The 22,476-nt window shown below is 43.8% G+C and overlaps 2 protein-coding genes, 1 long non-coding RNA gene and 2 other non-coding genes across 6 annotated transcripts; 3 read left to right on the top strand and 2 right to left on the bottom strand.

The window, feature by feature from the left end:
• The first annotated feature begins 102 nt into the window (after nt 1-102).
• LOC119217915 (uncharacterized) lies at nt 103-4,163 on the top strand. Of its 2 annotated transcripts, none has more exons than XR_009955987.1 (3): nt 103-252; nt 3,381-3,708; nt 3,809-4,163. It is a non-coding gene; the product is annotated as an uncharacterized LOC119217915 (long non-coding RNA). The 2 variants fall into 2 exon arrangements; XR_005120316.2 differs by lacking the exon at nt 103-252 and adding an exon at nt 2,223-2,605.
• On the top strand, nt 1,431-1,621 carry LOC134127060 (U2 spliceosomal RNA). The gene has a single exon (XR_009955993.1). It is a non-coding gene; the product is annotated as a U2 spliceosomal RNA (small nuclear RNA).
• LOC119223564 (U1 spliceosomal RNA) lies at nt 2,649-2,812 on the top strand. Its single transcript, XR_005120941.1, has one exon. It is a non-coding gene; the product is annotated as a U1 spliceosomal RNA (small nuclear RNA).
• Nucleotides 4,164-5,783: 1,620 nt separating the features above from the next.
• On the bottom strand, nt 5,784-13,038 carry LOC119217746 (protein FAM222B-like). Its single transcript, XM_037471637.2, has 3 exons — nt 12,882-13,038; nt 11,295-11,422; nt 5,784-10,805 (listed from the first exon to the last, which is right to left on the bottom strand). Exons 2-3 carry the CDS (start codon nt 11,374-11,376, stop codon nt 8,803-8,805), a joined length of 2,085 nt encoding a protein of 694 aa, XP_037327534.2. The 5' UTR covers nt 11,377-11,422; nt 12,882-13,038; the 3' UTR covers nt 5,784-8,802.
• A 985-nt stretch (nt 13,039-14,023) lies between these two features.
• Nucleotides 14,024-22,105, bottom strand: LOC119217796 (flotillin-2). The gene is made up of 11 exons (XM_037471721.2): nt 21,775-22,105; nt 20,666-20,747; nt 20,017-20,107; nt 19,648-19,771; nt 19,326-19,444; nt 18,237-18,350; nt 18,028-18,147; nt 17,728-17,942; nt 16,785-16,968; nt 16,319-16,468; nt 14,024-15,920 (listed from the first exon to the last, which is right to left on the bottom strand). Exons 1-11 carry the CDS (start codon nt 21,821-21,823, stop codon nt 15,882-15,884), a joined length of 1,287 nt encoding a protein of 428 aa, XP_037327618.1. The 5' UTR covers nt 21,824-22,105; the 3' UTR covers nt 14,024-15,881.
• Nucleotides 22,106-22,476: the final 371 nt, after the last annotated feature.

The following is a 22,476-nucleotide window of genomic DNA, read 5'->3' on the forward strand; positions in this document are numbered from 1 at the left end:
TCTTGTGTGTGCATTCATTTTATTTTTCATAACCACTTATATGTGAGTAAAATGGTATGTCGGATTTCCTAACAGCAAAACGTTGTATGTCCAATGTCGCACTTGACAAAAAAAGTGTGTTTAGAAAGTTGGGCTAAAGCTAGCTGCTAACAGCTAAAGCTCGTTCAGCACACGGTCAAATGCAGCGAACACACCTCTGCTGTCTCCCACTGGAACACCTCGCCCACCAGCATCTACCGAAGACAACTTTCAGTAAGTTCCCTTTGACTAAAGAAATAGACAATTCTTGTAGGAATAATAGCCTGTACACTATTAAGGTATCAATTCTACGGAAACCAACTTGTTCTGGTCTTTTAAAGGGTATTTTACGGCACCACCTGTTCTTTGATTAAGCTAGCTAACAGTTAGCTGAACTAATGCTAGCTGCTAGTTAGCATATCAAACTAAATGGTCTTTTGTTTTAACTCTGCGGAATGAAAACTGAGTCGTGGCAACACTCATATTGGTCAAGGGGCGCCTTGTCTTTGGTGTAACGTTGGTCTAGACTGACTTTAAGCTGAAATAACTGAAATAACGGACTGTTAACGAAACGCCAGGACTCGGCTCCACGTTACCGTCACAATAACACTGTACTAGTCAATTATACCTGTTAAACTAACAGACCAATGCAGTAGTTACATGGGAAGATAATGAAGGTTAATAATGTCACTTTACTCAAACCTAATTTGCTAACGTTACGTGTGTGCTGGTGTTGTGGACACCGCTGACTTTGTTTGCCTTATTACAGCGTTGATTTCCCGTCGAGGTAGTGGGACTCGCATCTATTACTCCGCATTTATCCTGCTATTACAGCGGCTTATAACAACTCCGTGTGCAAGTGTAATGTTAACCACGCGTCTGAGTGCCGGCCTTCTCTCCCTGGTGGTGTCAGACTTTCTGTTTTACTCTGAGTTACGGAGGGTTTTATCATCGGTGTGAGGCACGAGACGTGACATGTGCTGTTAGCTCTCCCCCCACTAGAGACAGCTGTGTTGGTGACCAGCAAGGGAGTTTTGAAGCGTTACACCATTTATCTTTCGAACTGACGAGGTTCGTTACGCGCCGTTTAGGAAAGCATACACTGATACTTGTATAAGGATAATCTATATTTAATTGTGTCTGCTAGTTGGACATGATATTTATCCGTGTTGTAACGTCACTTCTCATTGGACTAAAGCATACCACGTGCCCGGAAGTAAACATGGAGAGTCATTTCCAAACACAAGTTTAACCTGAACGTCGCAAACAAAATCGCACCAGTGGTACATTTTCACTATTATAGACTCTTGTTGTTTTATTTGGTGATGAATTAAGTTGTAGATCAGTTCGCTAACCATCCGTGAGAGTGCCAGTGAGGGGAATGACTTGCTCATCTCCGCCGTGATGACGTTATCGCTTCTCGGCCTTTTGGCTAAGATCAAGTGTAGTATCTGTTCTTATCAGTTTAATATCTGATACGTCCCCTACCCGGGGACCATATATTAAATTGATTTTTGGAATAGGGAGATGGAATAGGGGCTTGCTCCGTCCACTCCACGCATCGACCTGGTATTGCAGTACCTCCAGGAACGGTGCACCCCCCCAAATCTGTCCAAAAGAAGTCTTCTATAGTAAATGTTCTGTGCTTTGTTCCACTTGTTTGTTGCATTGATATCTATAAACAAAGTTAGAAGTTTGATTGAAGTAAGATCTGAATTCGTAGTTATTGTAAACATACTTTCATACATCAATTCAAATCGTTGGGTAACTGTTCGTGCCTTACTGTTTGGGTAAAGGTCTGATTCGTCGTCCACATTGGCCACCGGTAATCTGATTGGTCGTCTACAGTCGGCTCCTGTGATCTGATTGGAAGTCTATAGTCAGGTTGACCAATCGTAACCCGTAAGTGTCTACAGTCACTGTAGACTTTGCACTACTGTGGACTGACCCTGAAATTGAAAATCCTAGCTAGACAGAAAAGGTGGGGGGAGAGAGGAGACATAGGAGCGCTCATTGTTATTGCTGTTACCACGCTACGTTGCTGTATCTTCAATCAGTTGTCATTTCTTCAGCAGAGCTATATCTAATGCAACACAACTGCAATAAAGTCGAGCTCTAGTTAAATTGTATTTTTTATATTTGCTAAACATGTAGTGTTATTACCACTCCAGACCAATAGATGGCAGTGTGTCGCTAGAGCACTAGTAGTAAACAAAGAAACAGGAAGTGGTTGAAATGAAAGAACCAAATTTGTTACGTTATTTTATTCTTTCCTTTGAATTCCAGACAGGGAACAAATAACTTTTTATTGCAGTTGTGTTTAGCTTTGTCTCATGTGAACCTTCTGATGACTAGTCACTCATTTGTTGGAGATGAATAGATGCAGCTGGCGATTTTAGGTTGGCTTTTGTTGTGAAAATACAGCCATGCATTGTGGGAAATAAGAGCATAACGTGTCAAGTAAAATGTATATAATCTTCATCCCTGGTGACTATGACTTTTCTCTACATGAACCTCCTGTAGGTTTGCAGCTCCTCTGTCTGTTTTCTTGGTGATGTCTTGATGGACAGCACCATCGGTCAGCTTGGTATGTGTGTGAAAGACTTCCCTGACTCTGATGTGTACAACTCATACTTACCTGGCAAGGGAGATACCATGATCAAGAAGGTGGTTCACCCAGGGCGAGGCTTAGCCATTGCACTCCGGTTGAGCTGACCTCTGCGAATTCCCCAAATGTGGGAATCTCGATTGCATAATTTCTGGTAGTGGGGGACTGCGTTCGCGCTCTCCCCTGATAACATGTTGAATGAAAAATGTCAGTTATATGTTCTAGGATCAGAGAAGAAGGTTAATGTGCTCCTTGGAGTCAAGCCTTCTGAAGGCTGCCCTCAAACATTAAATCTAGTTATATAGACAGTTTGTAGTGATGATTAGTTGACAGTTAAGAGATCCTCCCTCACCTCATGCTTGGTGCAATGTATGCTATTGTCGGGTGGTCTGTGATGTGTTATGTGTTGTTGGACTTCCTTGTTTATTATCAAACACTATTACTCATCCCTCTGTTCCACTGTGTCTCTGCATTTGGGTCCTCCAGCAGCACCTATCGTGAAACTGTAACTGTGTGAGTGACATGTGGTATGTGTAAATTGTTCACGATACGAATAATTGTTGAAGGAAATGAATGCAGACTAAGTTCAGCCCCCTGCAGGTAAAGGGGTTTAAGAGTGGCGTGATATGGTGTGACGCACATTTTACTAGCTTATACTTAGCCAGCATCATATATATTTATTGAAGGTTATACCAGGATGTGTACCAGCTGTGTACTTGTGGAGTTATTAAGACAAAGTTGATCCTCTCCTCAGGTCCCCATTGTGCTGTACGGCCCACTCAAGTTCACCTGATGAGTGCCATTGCTTGGTGGAATACAAACATGATCTCAGACGCCGTGTTTGCCGCCAAAGGACGGAACTACAGAAGCGCCTCAACACCTGCTGATTCTATTCGGAGAGACTGTGGACGACAACGTCCGGGGCCCTGCCAATATCCCTTCTGACGAGCTGCTGGGGTTGGATACCCGTTCAGATGGAGCACAGGTAAGGAGGAGGTTCAGCATGGGCAGCCATGATCCAGATCCAGAGGCGTACCAGAGCGACGAGGAGGCTCACTCCCAGCGTTCACCCTCTGGTCTCTGTGAGTATATGTAAATCTGGTAGAACAAAATGCGATGCATTGATTGCTGAGCAATGTGTTAATTTGAACTCACTGCATTTACATGGCAACTTGTCAACAGCCCAAAACCTGCTTCAGGGCTTCCAAAGGCTGGAAAAGTTTTGCTGTGCTATAAATCCCCCCGACAGAGGACAAGCTGACTCTTTCCGCTGAGCAGAGGAACACGGTCCTTGAAGCCTGGAATGAAGTGGAGGAGCATGAGAAGCAGTTCAACCAGCTGTACAGAGCTCACTGGAGCATCTGCCTCCACTGCAGCACAAAGAGAGAACATCTGGTTGATGTTGTTGTGATCCAGAGGCTACCGATGGATAAGTGCAAAGTCCAGCTCAACAAGACGTCAGTGCTCAGCTCAACAGGCTCATCTACACGCTGGTTAAACTGTTGTTTGAACAACAGCTGTTTACACTGTGCATATATCTGTAAAAAAAGGTGCAGCTGTATTGCATCGTAAATAAACTTCACTCGAGTGCTGTGGTGTTTACAGCAATGTATTCAATTACTTGAAGAGAGAATTTATCTGTAAAGAATCTGTGTGATTTGTGAACGATTTGTTCATAACGTAAATAGTTTTCATGTTCATATTCTAGTCATGTATTACAACATATTTTTCTGATTGTTATCCATCTTAATGTACATAATCAATACAGTGGTAAGTCTTACAGAAACATCAAATTGGTTTGTTCATTATTTTGTGAGCCTGTTGTTAAACTGACCAATCACGCGTTACTCTCTTCAATCACATTGCTTGGCATCACTGTAAGTGACTGCATCATCTCTAGTAGTCGGGTGCTGCCTTGTTGCTCTCCCCTGAGGAAGTTTTAAAAGATAACTAAATTTAAATAGCAAAACTTGTAATTGTTTAAATCTTGCTAGTATTACCATAGAATATTATATCTTTAAGTCAGTTTGAAACCACTTTCAGTAGGTCTTTAGGAATGAGATCAAATACATCTTTGAGTGACATTAATACAACAAACCGCAATCAAACCTGAAGAGGTTCTGCGCTTTCTGATTGAGCCATGTGTTAAAAGTCATTTGTTTGCTAAGTTATATATTTTTTATTATTGAATCTCAAACACCAAATGACTTTAAAAAGAACACCTAAGAAAACCTTTCAGGGAAGCGATTATGTATTCAGATCATACTCCGATACGTTGGTTTGAACCCGGCTCTCGAGCTGTCCATTGAATTTAGACGCATGGTAGTGAAGAGAACGTCAGAGTTTAGTATATTAACTGGATCCCCACTGATCTTCCTGGGGTCCACAGAAAGGAAAAAATGTGATGCATACAAAATGTGCAGAACAAAGTGTAAACTAAGTTAAAAGTACTACAGAGTAATGAAATGAACGTAAAAAGAAATAACCAATAGTACAGGACGACCTGATGTGGTTTAGTCTGCACAGGTGTTAAAGTCTTTAGCTTGATACAATTGAGCCAGTGTTAATATTGAACCTGAGAGCACATTTTGAATACCGGGATTCAACCTTTAAATGCTCAGTTGGGCCAAGATGACAAAGAAACTATCTTTATAATTTACCAATGACCTCACTGTGAATGATGTCATACACAAAGTATTTTTTTGTCAGTTAAATAGCAAAAGTGCAGACTGACCAGGTAATTCTACTGATGATTTTTAGAATATTTCAAAGTTTGCAATGGAGGTCCAATGCTGCAAATGTCCAGGAGTAAGACCCTGGGGAGAGCATGAAGTCACACCTTCCCCGACCGAACTCCAGGTGGCACTACTGAGCCGACAAACTAACCATAGTCCTGGATGGGACCCGGTGTAGATAGCCAGCCAAAGCACCCTGGAGTCAAGGTCCAGCAGAACATTCAGATCCAACACCCTCCAGTTCAAAAGTATCAACTTTCAGATTTAGCTTGCATATGCATATATATATATATTAGAATTATAACTATCTAAATAGTAATGAGCTTGTTTATAATTGAAGTAATTAGCTGGCTGATTGATAAGCAAATGTTTATATAAATAACACAAATGTTCATAACAAAGACAGTCTCTCATAAAAAAGCTCCGTGTTTGCAAACTTTATTTTGGTTAGGGGGAATGTTTGTGCAAGACATTTTTATTCCTGAAGGTTAGGCAAAACTGGAATATCACATTTTCACAAAGTAGAGAAAGTAAGCCCCCCTCCACCACCGTTCACAACATGATACATCTTCAATGAATCAAAGACAATCAGATCAGAGTAAAAGGAAATCTAGAGTCGTCCCAATACGTAATGCCATCAGACAGCTGGATAGACTTTACAGTGCACGTCCACGTGTACTGTGACATTTCTGCATGATGACGACGACATTGTCACATGGAACCACAACACATACAAAAGGCCCGTTTAGAACATCTGACCCTTGCTTGGCCCAAACCAAATTGGGGGTGAGCTGTGCAGACAGGAACCACACTCTAGATTTCTCTCTTTTTTTTTTTTTAACGCTCCGTTCACATCTTTTCACTTTTACTTCACAAGATTTGATGTAACCGTGACAACCGAGGGCAGCGACTCTCTTTACGTCACCGATACAAGCTTGCCGGGGTGGTTACAGAGGTCACGCCTGGTCGCTTTGGTCGGTGAGTCAGCAGCAAACAGTTCACACGTCCCGGCGTGGCACACTTCAGGACTTCAAGTCCATTACACAGTATCAGTAGTTATAACTAAGTAGCTTGGTCCCCCGTCAGAGATTAACTCTGTGCACGTTTTTACCGGCGCACACACCTGTGTGCAAGTACCCACGCCACACACACCCACCCACCAGTGGAGGCACTTCATATGAAAGTGTAGAACCTGACTGTCGGGTTGTAAAGAGGCAGTTCAAAAATAAACCGGACAGGTCTGTCGGATTGATTAGTGTCGATTTATCACACACCAACTGCTGAAAATCACTTGGCCGTTCCAAATACTGGTCAGTTATTAGGTATATTTGGAATAAAGTATAGACAAAATTCTCCAGCATTTGAGTGGTGGTGATTTTCACCACATAAATAGGAACTTATTTTCACTGATAGAGCTCATACATCATTAGTATTCACACACACGCTTACACAAATTAGACTAGTGTATGTTAAGTTTTAAAAGTCTATAGCAGCTTTAGGGGCAGGCACGTCAAAAACAAGAGCCAGGAAACCAAAACAAAAGAAAACTGCCATTAGGTATAAAGACCAAAATCCAGAAAATCTACACCTTGCACCCACGCTCACTCTGTCTGGGCATCGTCCTCGCCGCTCTGCCTCCCTTTAGCCTGCGCGGTGTTTCCAAGGACAACTCAGAGAAGGGAGGAGCAAGAAGAAGAACGCTCAGCGCTGTGAGAGACGTCCGAGTAACAGAGCAAAGCTCTTATTAGACGTCCAGAGGACAGACCACTCAGTTCACACTGCGTCTGTGTGACCCACCAATGGCACCTAATGTGGAAACACCTATGGCTTCAGGACACAGTGGTCCAAAAATAATAAATTAAACTATATCAGGGTATTTATTAAGCATAACTAAAAATAAAAACAGTACAAATACTTTTAAAATAACTGCTACAACCCATATCTACATACCCAGTCATTCTGCTAAACACTATTCATATTTTAAAATCCTTGATAGGCAACATTTGAGACAGTAGGATGGGTGATTTATCAAGTATGAGTAGCATGATTACCTTAATGTTTAAATTCAAGACATTATTCCCCATCCGTTGCCTATACACATTAAATGCCAAATAAGCTCCAGGGAAAGAAATAAACACGTTGTTCTCTCTCACAACGAAGCCCCTCACAAGTTGGGATCCTAGAAAAGGAAGTCAGTTAAGGTAAGTGTTAAGTAAAGGATATCTACTGTGACATTTAAGCCCCCCCCCCCTCCCCAGAAGGCCTGAGGAGGCCCAGACGACATCAACCTGAAGAGCTTCGTGCTTTAAATGTCCTCACTTTGTCTTTATAGGTAGCAAAGCCACGGCACACGGCAGGGCTGAGGACCAGGAGGCAGCGTGTCCACACCACTTCAGGGGAAAGCGTCTTCCCGGCTCCCACTATTTCGAGTACTCGCGTGCTTGCAAGTGATCAATTTACTTTTCACATGCTGACGTAGGTACGTCACGCTAAGTGATTCTGGTTCGTGTTGGATACGGACAAACCGGGGCTCATGGAGTTTGTGCTTCTCTCGCCAGATGAGAAAGAATTTCTACAGTTCGAGTAGGATCGTTTATAGAAACAGATAGGGCCGGTAAAACAGGTTCTTCCAACACCATTCTTAAGATATAACACTCTCACACGAGGGCCCACTTACCGAACCAAGAGTAAACAACAGGAAGAAGGTTACTGTCTTTATGCGAGCATTAGCCATGTCACATTCTTTTTATCAGATTAGTCACCCATTGAACCATGCAGACAAAAATGGTGCAGTTCAGAAGCCATGTTGTATTCCTGATAAAGGAGCCGGGCCCCATGTAAGTGTAAACCTCAAACACGAGAGGGAGCCTTTAGGACCAAAGCCTTATCAACAGTCTTATTAATTGCATATACATGTAACTTTCTTATTTAAATGGATCACAAGAGGATAAATAATAGCAACGAACAAAAAAACACCACACAAGGATATCCTAATATCTTGCCTTTGGGCAGTTGTAAGGCCACAAATGCAAAAAAAAAAATTAAAAATACATTTTTACACATTAACCTAGGAAAAAGCCATGTGGCAAGCAAATTCTCATCTGCAAATGAATATTTTAGAACATAATGTATACTTAAACAAAGAGCAGCACATCCATGCTAGTAATGAGAAAGAGGAATTCTGCTCTACAGTGGACAACAATCTGAAAAAAAAAAAAAAAAACGTCATCTGCAACAAAGGTACGACATGGCTTAAGACCTGAGCAATACTTTGAAACATCACAACCTGATGGGGTCTACATATCGAGCTCTGGAGCAACTAAAGTGTAATTGATCACTTGCAAGATCTAAAAGTATAAACTACAGGAGCTGAAAGTAGCTTTTGAGATAGCACTCAAAACACAGTAAGGGGCGGGGTTTGGGGAGGGATAAGCGCACGCTTTAACGGTAGCCCGGGTGATGAGAGTGAACGCCGCCGCCATTATTGGGCTCCTGAACTTGGCCCATGGCCGACCTGTGCATCTTCTCCAACACACTCATGCTTTGCTCCTGAAAGCTGGGGATTTGGAATTCGCCTCCTAAGAAATCCACGTTCTGCATCAGCTTGGCCTGGTCAGGAGGACCCTCTTTGCCCGGCCGATACTTTGCCCCCGGGATGCGGTTCGCGGAGGCAGCGACTTGCCCTCCCTGGAACGATCCGGGGAGGTCCTGAGGGCCGGATCCAGTGTTACTCGCTGTGGCGGGAATGCCGCCCCACGGCGGCTGCATGTAGTGGCCATTAATGTAAGGCATAGAACCTACTGGGCAGTTAACGGGGGACGATGGCCGGCCTTTTTCTGAGGGGTGCTTCAGGTTGAAGGACTGTGTGGCATTGGGGAGCTTGTGGGAATGGTTGAGGTTTCGAGAGGGAAAAGCGCACTCGGTTGGAGGCTCCATCCTTGGGTTCTTGCAGGGATGGGCCCCCTCGGGGGGCTGCTGCATGTGGGCCAGTTGATGCTGGGCCCAGGAGCGCTGCTGCTGCTGCAGCTGCTGCAGATGTTGTAAATGTTGTTGCTGCTGCTGCTGCTGCTGCTGCAATTGTTGTTGTTGTTGTTTCTGCTGATGTAAATGCTGCTGCAGCTGCTGCTGCTGCTGCTGCTGCTGCAGTTGTACCTTCTCAGGGTCTGCATGAAAGGCAGGTATGCTATTAGTAGCAGCTAAACTGGGCAGAGAGTGGAGTGCAGCATTGGGAGTCTGAGCCAAGGCTTTGTCCGAGGGTCCCACCATGAGGCAGCTGGGCACAGAGCCCAGGGGCGGGTTGTGACAGGACACCCTGGAGCTGGCGTTGATCAGCAGGTTGCGGCTGATGGGGCTGGGGTTGGCGATCTGGCCCTCGCAGACGGAGGTGGAGCCCATACCGGCCCGTGCCTGACACAGCTGGTTGATTTGGTGCACGATGCTGCTCAGGTCACTCGCCCTGTTCTGGTGCAGGCTGGCCGCCATGGACAGCGGGATGGTGGAGGTAGATACAGTTACATTTGGTGGGGCGTCAGCATCTGGGGGCTTCCTGGGCCCGTACGCCCCCGGCGCGGGCTGCTGAAGGCTATTGGCCGCGGTCGGAAGTCCCGTGCCTGCAGCCTGGGGGGCGGGCTGCGGGCCGCCTAGCCCCTGGGCGTGCTGCATGCTCGGAAGCTGGGCTCCGTCGGACATGTGGCGCAGGTCTTGAGTCCTTCCCTGCTGTGCATGTAACGCCTGCGGAGGCGCCGGGGGGTGCTTCAGCGTCTGCAGGTGAGAAAGATGCTGCTGTGGTCCGACCGGGGGATGAGGCTGGATCTGGTGCTGCTGCGGCTGGGTGTGAGGCAGACTCTGCTGCCTCTGTATGCTCTGCGGGTGAGTCAATCTCTGCTCTGGAGTGAGGACCTGGGACAAACTCTGCTGCCGCTGCAGAGCTTGCGAATGGGCCATGCTCCTCTGCTGTAGAGCCTGCGGGTGTGGCATGGTTTGAGGCTGCTGTAGAGTCATTGGATGAGGCATGCTTTGCTGTAGTGACTGCGGGTGAACCATGCACTGCTTCTGAGGCGGGCCTTGTAGGTGAGGGGCTGGTTGAGAGAGATTTAAAGTGCTTTGAGCGGCGTACGCCCCGCTGTGAGGGTTCATGGCGGCCTTCTGGAAGTGCCTGGTGCGGCTGCCGTCCGACTCTTTGACGACACCTTTGGCGGGCACACGGAGAACGGCCAGCAGACCCCGACTGGAGCTGACCTGAGACGGGTAGGGACTGTGGCGCTGGCTGGACAGGGATGTGTCGAGCCCGTTGACTGTGCGGCGAATGTGCTTCCTTTGAGGTACTTTGACACTGTTGGGGAAGATCTGGATGGTCAAAGGGCTGTTGGCAACTTTCTTAGCATAGGCATCCAACTCTGCTGGGGTTGGATAGCTGGCAGATCTCATCTTCTGTGTAGTTTCCCCTGCAACATGTGTAAGGTGAGGTCAGACAAACAGAAATAACGAGCGAGTACATGCACAACAACATTCTGCTGTTCTTCTGAATTTGATTTGGCTTCAGTTGGTATATCCTGAACCAGTTTGGATTAAGCATTTTGTGGTAGATATTACTCAGGTTTTAAGGGCGTTGTGTGGACATTTGGAATAAGCACAGTTGAACACACACACCAGCCAGCAATGCATGACCAGAAGAAGAAGCCCACGTTTCTGGTCGGAAGGAGAAAAGCACCTACCTTTAAACAGAATGAAATGATAGTTTTTTAGTATATGTGCACAAATATGGCAACGTTGTTTGTGTTTTAAAGAGTACAGCTGGAGTTATTAAAGATGTTTTATTAGCCGGGCTGTCCGTCAGACTACATTTACACTATAATAGCATCGAATGGAAGTTTTGTTCCATAATCACAACCGAACAGCACGTATGGCCACAACAAGGCGGAAGAGGGACTCACATTTCTGAAGTCCAGTGTTCATCTGCGTGCGGGGGAGAAGTCTGACGGTAGGGTCACCTGATGCCGGCAGACAGGCCAGCATGTCACTCTGACGCTAATGCAGCATGGGACACCTTCTCCTCACCATACTGGGGGGCAAACAGAGGCGGCACAAGTCAGCCGCCGGCAGACACTTACGCTGGAGTGAAACCACTTTGCCACCGTCTGTCAGAGCTGGCCGTGTGCACCCCACCTATTTTCAAAACCATCAAGATCGTACCCCAGAAGGGGTGCACAGATTACATTTTTTCAGTTGCAATACAGATACGTGGGCTGAGTACAGCTCTGATGCCGGTTTTATTAATCAGTTCTCAGCTTCACTGTGTGAAAGAGATGGATTTTTCTTTTTACACGTGAAAAGTGACATCGGGTTTAACAAAAATAACAGATAAACACTGACAGATTAAAATACAAATACTTCAAATCAACATAAAAATAAATCATACAGCAGCCTTTGTTTTAAAAACAAGTGGTCATTCAACCCTTAGTTGTGGTGTTGGGTGCAGATTTGTATTCTGTCTCTTCCATTAGAAGAAGGCAGGGAAAGGATCACTTAATGTCTTCCTTTGGTTTTGCAACATATTACTTAGCAGATTCATCACAGCTTTGCAGACGGTTCATGATTCACCATTAGCTCACTTCCACGTGACCGTCATAATGGAGGAATCTTATCTCGAAAGGTTTTTCTGTGTATACTGTCATGTACACATTCCTTCCGGCACTCTGCACCTCTGTCTTACTGCTTGCAAATTGTTGTTGTTGTTGCTATTGTTGTTTCCCTCTGAAACATAATTATACATTGCAAATACGTAAATACTTTGACCTGCTTTGTTGTGCTTGGTTTTAGCTTTAGGCCCATGTCCATTTCTGAGAATTGGCAGCAACGGTCTGCCAGAGAGTCAAATGCGTGTTCAACAGCAATCCAATACAACCCCTAGCTCTTCTATCTGATCCAAATGCAAATGCAGACCAGGGCTTCCATACTGACGTGGGTGTACTGTTTTTTTTGTCTACCCCCGGTCTGCCTCAGGAGGACGCAGTGCAGTGTAAGGGGGAACAGAGGCTCTTCATTAAGGCAGACTCGATAATGATCTGACTTTTTCTACAGACGTGTCACACCTAGCGTGTGGATCTGCCGGGTTGTCCTCAGCTAACGCCCTGAATTAACCAGAACACCGGACGTGTCAGATCACAGTTAATTAAGCCTCATGAGGCACGTAGGTCCACTTTGGGACAGCCATTCTGCAGCGAGATAACGTTAGCCTTCCGACTAGCAATCCAGTCTCAATCTGCTGTAATTTACCAACAGCTAGCTCACGCTAGCACAGACCTAATAAATGAAGCGGGGCTATTTCTGCGAGCAGACACGAACTTCGCTGACTGTGGTGGGGAATCAAAATATTACATCGCTGAATCGATCAGCAGGAGTCACAATAAATAAGGAGCTTCTTTGTGCTTAGTGTGACCAGGCCAGCTGGTTAGCAAACTTTAGCTTCTCACTGACGGTGAAACACCGAAGCAACTCAAATTTAAGAGCATAATACTTACTTCTCACGAATCTATGAGTAGGGGAACTTCATTTTGTGGAGATTTAGTCTTTATATTGGTTTTGAGGAATAATGAAGAGCACATCCCCGGTGTTGGTTCTCCGAGTTGCTGCTGTCTGGCTACGGAGAGCAATGTCTGTCGCGCATGCGCAGAGAGACGGGAGGACTACCGGTTCCTGCGTTTAGGCGTCGGTGCTAAACGCCTGTCCAATAACTGCAAAGACGGGATGTTAAAATGTTAACGCCATGGGTGAAAAAGCTCAAGGGCGTAGTAGATGGTATTAGAAGCACTCAGATATTTTACTTTTGTAAAATGGCAACGCCAAATTATCCATGTAAAAGTACTGCATACAAAGGTAGTACATTTATTAATGGCAGATTACCCACTATTAATACGCAGTGCAGAATAGACTATTTCAGAATGAACACTGGGGATAGAATTAGGTTTAATGATTATTGATGCGTTGATGTTTTCTTCAATGTAATATTGCAGCTCACAATGTTAGTGTTTGACCTAGAGGAAAATATTATCTGTTAGTTCAGTGATATTTTGTATCAATAACCTCAATACCAGATCATTAAAGTCATCAAATGAAAGTAGTGTAGTAAAGAGTACAATATTGGCTTAAAAGGGTATCATAGCTAGAAACATTCAAGTATTACAGTACAGTACCTGATTAAATTAACTTAAATCCAAACACTAGGAGTAGGCAATGGTAAGTGTTCAGAACACATTTTGTACTGAAATGAAAGTTCAAGTAGAGAAATACCAAGAAGTACCATGAAGTCTGAATTCCCTCCACCACACAAGAATATGCATATTTCTATAAACCTTGCAAATAGCACATTATGAAAATTGTAATTGTGACTTTCGTTATTACGGCTGTTTAAAAAGATAAACAGTTAACATATTAAACCAATACAGTCGAGAAACTAAATAAACTGAGCATGGGAAGAAAATATAACAGAGGTTCGGTTTTATTTTCTACTTTTTCGATTTTTAGCTATATTTATATGTGTAAATAAATAACATTGTACATTACCATCTCTTGAACCAAGAATATGAAGCAGGGTCAGGAGTCAGAGAAGAATGTGACATCAAACATCAATTACACTGTATATGAGGATAAATAAATAAATAGATCATGGAATTTGCGATTTATTAGAATGACAATTAGATCAGAGAAAGGATGTTTCAGAGCACAGGCGTATGACATGCAGCAAGAGCATACAGAAAGTCATTGTCGTTGGAGACATACAGTGTAAGTGTTGTAAGTAACATTGGGATATACAACACAAATATGTAATTTACATAGATATATATATCTATATAAATATAGATATATACACACACACAAAGACACTGGACACATTTGCAACCAAACAAGTCATTATGGTCACAGTATTTGTCGAGTCACTATATGAGCAAAGAATGACATAAATATAAATAAACTCAGGAGCACCAAAACAAATAATATTAACAACACCAATAACAGTCCTATTTGAAAATGATGTCCATACCGGCTGTTCAGCCGCACATACAAACTACCATAAGTTATTTTTGTGCCTAAAAACAAATGAGCGCTGTCCTGCTAGTTTGAGGTGAGTGAGTGCAGCTCTTCACAGCTTGGCAAAGAGACGAGCAGGGTTCAGTTCTTCTGGAAGTGTCTAAGTGGGTGAAACACATTTCATGGCAGATTTCTTCAATTCTAAAAAAACGTTACTAATGCTGCACTGACACTTTTGGTGCATTAGACACCAAAAACAACAAAGCATCTTGACCATTTGCAAACAGCGGCATAACTTATGCTTAGGTGGACAAAACATGTTTTGATAAGTCAGAAGTACTCTGCTAGAAGCTCCTTATATATATTACATGTCAGTGATGAAAAAACAAACATATAAAATAAATCGATGCAGGACATTGAAAATAAAGTTTCTATGAAAGGTTGGACATGGCTTCTTAGCATCTACGGATATCTATTGATTAACTATGCAGTGTCCCAAAGTCCTTCTCATAATATGAAAATTAAAAGACAATCTATTCTATTTGGCATCACTGTTTGGCCTTTTCATTTTCAGAATATATTTACATCAAGCAGTTTTTCCCCACATAATACCAACTAACATCACACAACTCTAAGCCGGTCCTCTTTGACAATTTACCATTGAAAGCCTTTTCCCCCACGCTTTTATATAATTCTTTAAAAAAAAATCATAATCAAGCCAAGAATACTAAACTCTACATTTAAACCTACTATGAATATCATAGGACCACAAACTCAGATCAGATTTTGCATCCCGTTTCCCTGCCAGTGTATGAATAATAATTATCTGTATAGAGCCTGATACCAACAGTTTTTAGAAGATTAAACAATTGCACAAGATGAAGGGGGGGGGGGGGGGTCTTATAAGATTTCAAGCACCTCTGACATTGTACAAAAAAATCAACGTGTATAATAACATAAATAGTTACAAATTACAACATGTACAATATATAAATAATAAATAATAATAATACAAATATTGTGATAGCTGAGGTGTCTTACGATAAAGACAGAGGCGTACAAATCAAGAAGGCCAGCCGCATGCAGAGTGTAAGAAGTGAGAGCAGAGGCCCTGTTGTGTGAGGAAGCCGACCCCATAGACGAGGTGTTAGGGGGACACAGCTGGTACGTCAGCCGTCACACCAGTGTAACAGCAGCTCTCTTCAATGGGATTTAATGAAAACAGGCTAACATAAACAATCCAAATACAAAATAAATTAAATCACAAAAAAAACATGTTAAAACTGAAATAAAAAAATGGAAATCTTTTGAATGAGCAGCAGTGCGTTCAGATATTCTGGCCCTGTATAAAGTAAGGCACCAGAGGTTTCCAATTCACTTGGTATACAGTATATTCATATGTATAAAACAACAGAATTCTTCAAGTGTATTAAAGGCTGTCCATAAGAGTGTGTTATACGGACACTGGAATTGTGTGTGTGTGTGTGGTCGTCTTAGGCATGAGCGCTGGTCATCTTCTGCAGCAACGGGATCTGTTGGAGAGAAACACCCAGACGGATTATCCAACCGGAGGCTGTGAGACAAGACCATTGTGGATTTCCCAGAATCTACCCAGAGCGCATTTGTGACCTACATTTCCATTTCCCACATTCACTGTTCTGAATTTTTTTTTTTTTGAAAGTCAGACATGCCTTTTTCTGTGATCCCCTGATTACAGCAAATTAAAAAAAACTGCTGTATGTACACAAACAAACAGCATCTAAGTTAAGTCTTTCAGTTTAGTCCTAAGATTAGGGAGTCATCAAATGTCTGTAAAGAACCACAGTGTCAATTCTGATCGATACCCATAATTTATTTATATTTGATATAGTTTTATAATACAACACATACACTCAGGTTGTCACAAATCTCAGTGATAAGGAATGCTTACCTTTGACAGATCCACTCCGGTAAGAGCATTGATAGACACGGGGAGTTCAGCCAGCAGGCGGTTGACCTCGCTCGTCGTGCGGCTGCTCTCCCCACTCAGGATGACGATCTCGTTGGTCTTGGCTAATGGCGCCGCCACCTTGGAAGCAATCTGCAAGGACACGAATGAGTGTTGACCGTAAGCAAGAAATAAGCTCACACAGCGAGCTCATGGGATATGGTCATAGGGTCGGGACTTGAATCATCACATCCAAGCTTACGGATTTATAGAACCAAAGATATAAAAGGTTATGATAGCCAGATGTAGGCATCCAGTCTGTTTTAAGCTAAGCTAACATTGCGTGGCAGTAGCTGATTTAATCAGCTGATGGGAGAGGAGCATTGCTTTCTATGCGGCAACAAACTAGTGGACCAAACATAAGAGTTCACTTCGCTCTCATTATTAAAAGAACCCATGTGTGTTTTACCATGGGCAAGGCCTCGAGGACCAGAGCTGTCTTGGCTGCTTCTCCGTACTGCTGGTAGGCCTCTGCCTTCAGCCTCATCTTTTCAGCCTCCGCCTTGCCCACTGCTTCGATGGAGCACGCCTCCGCCTCTCCAATCCTCTTGATCTTCTCTGCCTGAGCCTGGGCTATCAGCACCGTCTTTATCCTGACACAGGGTGGGACACACACACACACACACACAGGTTACAGTAACTGATATATCCCACAACACATCTCCCAACATGGCACTTCTGATCATACAACATTTCAAAATTGGGTTTCAGCAGGGTGAAAAGAAATCTACATTTACAGTACTGAAATGTAGCCCAAAAGGGTACAATTGAAGCTGCAGGTCCAAAAAGAAGGCCAGCAGCTATCAATTAAGTTCAAGCAAGTATTTTACACGAGTATTGTAAAGGCTATTCCTTTGATGAATCGGGTTATCGGATAAGAAATAACTTGTTGCTCCAGGATTGCTCCATATAATTAAAACACAATAATAAATATACAAAGGAGAAGGTAGGTGCAACACCTAGTTTCCTCTGCAGCAGTGGTACGAGAGAGGCAGGAGCTCAACAGGGGCGCCTTAAATACACCTTTATTGGACACAGTGCCATCTTTTGGGATCTTTTGTTCCCCTTTTCCTGTGCAAAACTCTGGCTGTGCTGGAATTTCAGCAACCAGATGTTCCTCCTCCACCTACAAATATGTTTACTGGTCGTGAAAGTGGACTATTGTCACAAGCAGTTACAAGCCTGTTGTCTTTAAGATAGAAACAACTAAGCTGTTAAGTTGCATTTTCATATGATCTCTTGACCAGATGTTTTGGATCTCCACAGAGGACCGTTCCCTCGGCGCTTTCTACTGGTAGATATCAGGGCTCACTGGTTGGTCGCAGAACTGTCCAAATGACTTTCTAACTCACTTGTGCCCCTCAGCCAGCTGCTGCATCTTGTAGGCCTCTGCCTCAGCAGGCCTCTTGACTGTGGCGATGAGCTCCTTGTCCGTCCGATCGACCTCCCTGTCCCCGATGGTGATCTCCTTCTTCCTCTGCACCACTTGGATCTCGATCTCCTCCAGGCGGATCTTTTGCTGCTCCTTGGCTGCCTGCAGCTCGTAAGCCAGCTGGGCCTCGGCTTTCTGAAAACGTCAGTGCACAAGACTGTCACACACACGCCTAAGGCAACACACATTCTGTCTGAAAACTGCTCATTTTAGACTTTACCTTAGTGTTGACTTCCTGGTTGAAAGAAGCTTTCTGCAGCTCCAGTTCCCGTTTGGAGTCGGCCATCTTGGTGTCAGCTTGGAATTTGACGTACATCATCTCTTTCTTACACTCTGCTTCCTTTTGAGGCAACAAAGTAAAGCAGTGGGTTGTTGTGCACCACGGGATCCAACCTCTCAGCGTCTCCCCCTCTGCCAAAGCCTCCTTACCCGTATCCCAGCATCCCTCTCTGCCTCGGCCACGCCGATGTCTGCGTCCCTCTGTACGGCGGCAGTCTGGGTCTTTCCCAGAGAGCTCAGGTAATCCAGTTTGTCATACACATCCTGCGAGCACAGACAAACAGGTGTGAGGTAGAGGTTGTGGTGGGGGTTTCAATGTTAAAGGAGAGCGCTTGTGAGCCAAAGGTTGACGGTTTATTTCCGAATAATATCCACACCAAAAGAATACTATGAAGACAACCCAAAATGTCTGAGGCCTCTAGCTAACCCCTCCCAATGCGTCACAAAAAACATCTGGACTCACTGATGTGCAAGACATCTCTGGTCTGGGCTTCCAGCTAAGCAATTTAATGAGCCGCTGTTGCTCCAGCACACTTCAATTAGTTCAAATCAACAACAGCAAAGTGCACATGTGGAGGGGGTGCCAGTACATCAGTTATAGCCAGAGGCAACTTCTCTAATGAGCAGCAGGCACGGCGGTAGATAAACTCATATCTGGTGGATCTGAAAACAAGACGAGGGCGGCTGCTGGCTCGTGTTTGTGTGATCTCTACAGTACCACTCAGCCCATGAACACAAACAGTTTGCTGGTGTCACAGTCACTGGTGATGTGTCGGATCCACTTTTCACGCTACTGTCATTGCAGCCAAATATGTCCCAATAAATAATATTATTCACACCTTCTAAATCAGTGGGAGAAGAGAGTTTGTTCAATTTCATCACATGTAAATAGCTGAACCATTTGTACACCTTTATCTTTTCTCAGCTGATCGAGAGAAGAATGTGCCCAGGTGGATGTCTTTGACGGTCAAGTGGAATGCAGCTCTTTCTCTTATTTGATGTAAGGAGCCGTAAACCAGCTTTCACTTTGTGAGGTTCAACAACCTATAATTAAAACTATGTCCATGCGGGTGAATCCATTCCTTTGGTTTGGCAACGGTGGTGTATACGGTGGTGTACGCCGTTTCCCCCATGACTTTTGTTCTATTTTGCGTGTTACTATGTTCATGTCAACATGGAATTAGGGGCAGCAGCCCCTGAAACAACCCCCTATCTAGAGCAGACGGACTGCCAACCCACTTTAATGGTGAAGCTGAGAATCTCGATCCCCATCCTGCCCACGTCTGGAGCCGCTACCTCCCTCACCAGTTTGGCAAACTGGTCTCTGTCCTGATAGATCTGCTCCACAGTCAAGGTACCTGGCAAAAGGAGACGCTGTCATTATCTCCACCTCACATTTTTCATGTGTGAAAATGAAATAGAAATATGGCACCGTGGAAATATTTTGGACATTGTGCTCCAACACCACTCAAGTAAATTATCTACACAGGCCGTCAGAAAACAAATTCAGGTCTCTGAATATTAACAAACACCATTGTTTAAATGTGATGCATATCTTTACCTAGAATGGAGCGCAGATGTCCTTCCAAAGTCTGCAGGACCACAGCTTTAATCTCCATGACTGATTTACCCAGGAACTGCTCACAGGCTACCGCCAGTAAGTCATGCTCGGTCATCACTTTCACCTGAAGAAGACAGAGGGACGTCAGCTCATCTGATGATGGAAAAACAAACTATCATTTGAATCATGTCAATGTCAATGTCTAACTACTGTAATTGATCATAAAACAAGTGAACCCTAAGTCAGATTCCAACTGTCTGCACATAGTAGTTTCCGATATTCCACTAAAAAAAACATTTAAGTGAGAATAAAAACATTGAGTCTCAACCAGCCGTGCTCCATGTGTGTGCCACTGGCATTCAATCGTACCTGAGCCACCCCCGTGACAGTGATGGCAACCCCCTCTGCAGTCTCCACATCCTCACATCGGGGCTGCAGAGTCATGATCTCCAGGGTCATCCTACAGCAAAAAAACATGAGAGCAAGCTTTGGAACAGCCGAATTAAATATTTCTCCAAATTAAAGGTTGGGGTCCAACCACATTTAAAGGCTCACCTTTAAAACAAAATGCAACATTTGACTCAATTGTTGAGCAGCGCTGCTGACTATAAAACAGCTGAGACCAAATCTTTGTTCTCCTGGCAGAGATTGACCTGAAAAGGGACCTCTGTCTTGTGACACAGCGCTTTTGACAGGACGGTGCACATTTTGCAGTGGAGCAAACAACAAAACAAAGTGTAACGGTAGACGGAGGATGGCAGACCAGCTTTTCTCCTCCACTTGGTAATATACAATGGTTTGGATCAGGGGACGGACTTCCCTGTGGAAATCTAAGACAGGAAAAGCCCATTTCAGCTGTGGTCTAAACGCATTTGAATGGAGGGCTTTCCTTATCCTAATCCACTTATGTGCCATGAGAAGCACTTGCTGGCACAAAGGCATTTCAAGGAGCTACTGAAAGTCAACTTTGTTTTTGAGGTATCATAAATGGACTATATGATTTTTACTATGCTATTACCTTTGGGTGTCCGAGATGAGACACCACGCCCAAGCCCAGCCTCCCACGGCGTAGGTCTTTGTATCAGAGCCACAACAGCCACCTGAGAGAAGAACGGCTGCATTAACATGATGTCTGATTGATTCAAAAGTCATGCAGCTTGAGGGTTTGTCCGACAAATATCTATGAGACGAATTGATTGAAACCGATCTCCTTCTAGTCCTTCTTGAATAATGGATTTATTTTTAATTTTCAGGGCCATGATTTAAACAAAAACAGAGAAAGGAAATATCACTTGGATCAACTTGGCCATAACCCTGAAGATACACCGTATATAACTGGCAGTAGAGGAAGACATACTCAAATCCTTTCCAAAAGCAAACCCAATACTCCATTACTAATATTAACTAATTCAAAAGTAACTTACGTTAAACTAGAGATGCATTAGCAGCAAATTGAAGTGGAAATGGGTATTTTATTTTTTTAAAGTAAATGAATGCAGTGAAATATTTCCTTCTGAAGTGTAGTGAAATAGAAGCGTGCAAAAAAACACGAATTAGTCAAGTAATCAATTACAGTAACGTTACTTGAGTAAATATACTTAGGTTCTTTCGACGACTGGTAACGCGGTTTTGACAATGCCCAAAAATATCGTTAGCTAACACGAGCATCATGTTATTTGCTACCACTAATCATTCACAGCTACAGTTTATTTATTGTTATTTATTTACATTAGAGCAGATTGAGCGAACCTGCTCCCTGCAGGCACAGGGCCTCCACGGAGATGGGGACTGCCTCCACAGACAGCAGCGATAACTCGCTTTGCACTTAGAATTAACGTTGACTTATCTGAGGTGTAGTGACGTTGGTATCGTACGGTAGTTAATCAACGACTGCCTCTAATGCTAACGAACGGTGTTAGCATAACGGTTCAAAAGTAACCGTAATTAACGGTTCAAACAGATGTGACGTCAGTGGCTTCGCAATGTGGGCATTAATAGTCAATTTACCACACAGGCGAGCACTAAGAAATGATGTTCCTGCTCGACCCGGACACCCGCGGGTCCGCTAGTCCTCATTTCGAAAGGCCAGCTAGCTCCGTTCGGGCAGTAGTACGGGGGACACCTTACCCGAGACCACCAGAGCTTCGTTCGGCCCGACAGTTAAGCAGCTCCCCATGTTGATTCGAAATAAGCTCAATAAAAAATAGCAAACAGCAGGACCCCGTGAATCGATGAAGTAAAAATGTCCCCGTCGTTTTAATCCAAGGCTAGACGGCGTAGAATATGTCTTAATGTCTCGCACGATGACAGCCGCAACAACACAGCGCCCGCCCCACCTAAAGAAAGTGACGTAACGTTTGTCAACACGGAAGACCCGGGGACGACGGAACGAGAGCAAGGAAACATGCTAACGTTGCATCGTGTAAGCCTTGCTACTAACGTTGTCACATTGTGTGATGGGGTGAAGTGATTAGACCGGCTCCGAGCACTGCTAGTGGAGCACTACCCCCATTTAGACGTTGACCTAAATGTAACGCTTCATTCACTTGCTTGCTTTCTTGTTGTATACATTTTCATAGCGTATTTTGAAAGGATTTACCGGAAATAGTAATATGTTAGCAGGTATGCTCATTGCAGTTAACTTGACAATTATTGGAAGAATTTTGTTTCTTTTTTGCTTAAAATATGTGGGTAAGCTATGCAAATAACGTATGACAAATCCGTCATTATTTGTTCATTTTTTAAGCCATATTTTAAAATAATAAAATTCTATATAGTAACAAAAGTACCATCAATTACATTAAAACAGATCCAAGCAAACCTTCCAAC

This window comes from Pungitius pungitius, chromosome 3 (assembly GCF_949316345.1).
Source record: "Pungitius pungitius chromosome 3, fPunPun2.1, whole genome shotgun sequence".
In the NCBI taxonomy this organism is placed as follows: domain Eukaryota; kingdom Metazoa; phylum Chordata; class Actinopteri; order Perciformes; family Gasterosteidae; genus Pungitius; species Pungitius pungitius.